Source organism: Sinocyclocheilus rhinocerous, unplaced genomic scaffold, assembly GCF_001515625.1.
Source record: "Sinocyclocheilus rhinocerous isolate Xijiao unplaced genomic scaffold, SAMN03320098_v1.1 scaffold6549, whole genome shotgun sequence".
Lineage (NCBI taxonomy): Eukaryota > Metazoa > Chordata > Actinopteri > Cypriniformes > Cyprinidae > Sinocyclocheilus > Sinocyclocheilus rhinocerous.
In genome coordinates this window covers 1-2,297 of record NW_015631012.1, presented here as the reverse complement: position 1 = coordinate 2,297, position 2,297 = coordinate 1, and the positions used below count along the sequence as shown (strand labels likewise).

Genomic DNA, 2,297 nt, shown 5'->3' with positions numbered 1-2,297 from the left:
GATATTGGGATCTAAATATGACTCCAAGAGTAAATAGTTAAATTCACAACTATAACCAACCTTCACAACTTTCAACCTTTGCTTTTATTTTTTCTTTGGTATTGCATTAATGCACAAAGACTGTCCAATTAGAAGTCTTCAGCATGTTTTTGTGGTCTTGTGACAGAGCGTCTCGTATTACCAGTAGGCTGACAGCAAGTCTACAAACCTTGACCTTGCCTATTATATTCTTATGCGCAGATAATATGATCTCCAATGACACTATTTCCTGTTTTGCTTTAAGGACTACCATAAGATCATCAAACAGCCGATGGACATGGGCTCAATCAAGAAACGACTGGAGAATAACTACTACCGCAGCGGCAGCGAATGCTTGCAGGACTTCAATTCCATGTTCACCAACTGTTACATCTACAATAAGGTGTGTGTTGCCATGGAAACATCCCGCAGTGCTCGTTAGGCATTTCCTAAAGGTTAGAGCAGAAACATAGTCATTTCATATAATTGCTGTGTTATTAAGCATTAAAATGAAATGTGAGATATTCAAATGGTTATTGGTGACATATGGAGAACATGCATCATTTAGTGCTTATTTGAAGTAGAAATACGATGTTTAAACAGATGTCAGAACCATGCATGTGTTAATACATTTATAATGCTACAAAATATTAAATAAATAATAAATGCTGTTCTTTTGAATTTACTATTCACCACAGAATGAAAAAAATGTGTCATGGTTTCCACAAAAATATGAAACGGCACAACTGTTTTCAACATTGATAAGAATCAGCAATGTTTCTTGAGCAGCAAATCAGCATATTAGAATGATTTCTGCAGGATCTTGTGACACTGAAGACTGGAGTAATGATGCTGAAAATTCAGCTGCGCATCACTGAAATAAATGACATTTTAGAATATATTCAGATTGACTTTTTATAAATTACAATAATATTTTACAGCTTTACTGTATTTTGATCAAATAAATGCAGCCTTGGTGAGCATAAGAATTTCCAAATCTTCCAAAACCAAACTTTTGAATGGTAGTGTACATTTACATATCATCATCGGTCCAGCAACTGTTGGCGCTGTTAAAGTTTTCTACAGAAGTGTATAATGTGAATTGTCTTTCAGCCTACAGATGACATTGTACTGATGGCACAGTCTCTGGAGAAGGTCTTCTTACAGAAGGTTGCCCAGATGCCCCAGGAAGAGATTGAGTTGCCCCCTCCTACCCCTAAAGGCAGAGGAGCAAAAACGATCAAAGGACGTAGAGGCAGAGGTGAGTTACACAGTCATATAGTCTTTAGTGTCACATTTGTAGCTAATTCTGGCCAAGAACCGCCTATTCAGACCGGGTGTGCCTCACACGTCCTGAAAAGTGAAGCTGCGGGCTCTTTGATCGCCCCCTGGTGGCTGGCTGCAGTACAGGTCATAAACCCCGCCCTCTCCATGTAAACGAATGGGAGTTGAGTCAAAATAAAAAAATAAATTACACTTCCAATACAATTTTCCGAAAGATGGTTTTGGTCATTTAAGGTAGTTGTTATCACGCTAATATATGTTAAATTGTTAGTTTTTGTGATAAGTTTGATTTTAGCTAGTAATTTGATGCTATAAAAACGGGGCGTGTCGTTATGGTTGATTGGGTCTGCGGGAGTTTGGATGGGAGTTTGATACCGCGGCTCCACCTCACGACACTACTGCGCAGACTCTGGCTCCAAACGAATCTCTGCTGCGCAGACTCTGGCTCCAAACGAATCTCTACTGCGCAGACTCGGGCTCCAAATGACGTCATTTACTCAAGATGGCAGTGGCCATACTGAGATGCTTTTCACTCACTTTTCTATAGTGGAAGGAAGTGGAGACGCGTCGTCCATCTTTATTTACAGTCTATGATTCAGATAGGAAGATCTCACCTAACTGACATGTAAAGCGATCAGAACCAGTTTGCCACTTTTGCAAAATGTATGTTTATTTCCATCAGGAGGAGGAAGTGTTACATCAGCTCACCAGGTGCCTGCCGTGTCTCAGTCAGCGTACTCTCCTTCCTCACCCGACACGCCAGATTCCCAGTTTTGCACCCCTCCACACACCCTGCTGAGCAACAGCGGCCCTCCTCCACCGCTGATGACCCCACCACCCACCCAACCCACCGCGAAGGTACATACACACCTGCTTCTGAGCAACACTCGTTGTTTTACATGGCTGAGCCTGATGCTGGGCATCATCATCATCATCCAGCTCATCTGGAGGTTATTGTTGATTTATTATATATTATATTATATTATATATTCATA

The 2,297-nt window shown here is 40.8% G+C and overlaps 1 protein-coding gene across 1 annotated transcript; it reads left to right on the top strand.

Annotated features, from left to right (window-relative positions):
• Positions 1-283: 283 nt before the first annotated feature.
• Positions 284-2,160, top strand: brd2b (bromodomain containing 2b; the record flags this gene model as incomplete). Its single annotated transcript, XM_016553622.1, has 3 exons — positions 284-421; positions 1,132-1,279; positions 1,985-2,160. Coding segments are annotated over 3 exons (462 nt in total), but the record flags the coding sequence as incomplete, so codon positions are not given.
• Positions 2,161-2,297: the final 137 nt, after the last annotated feature.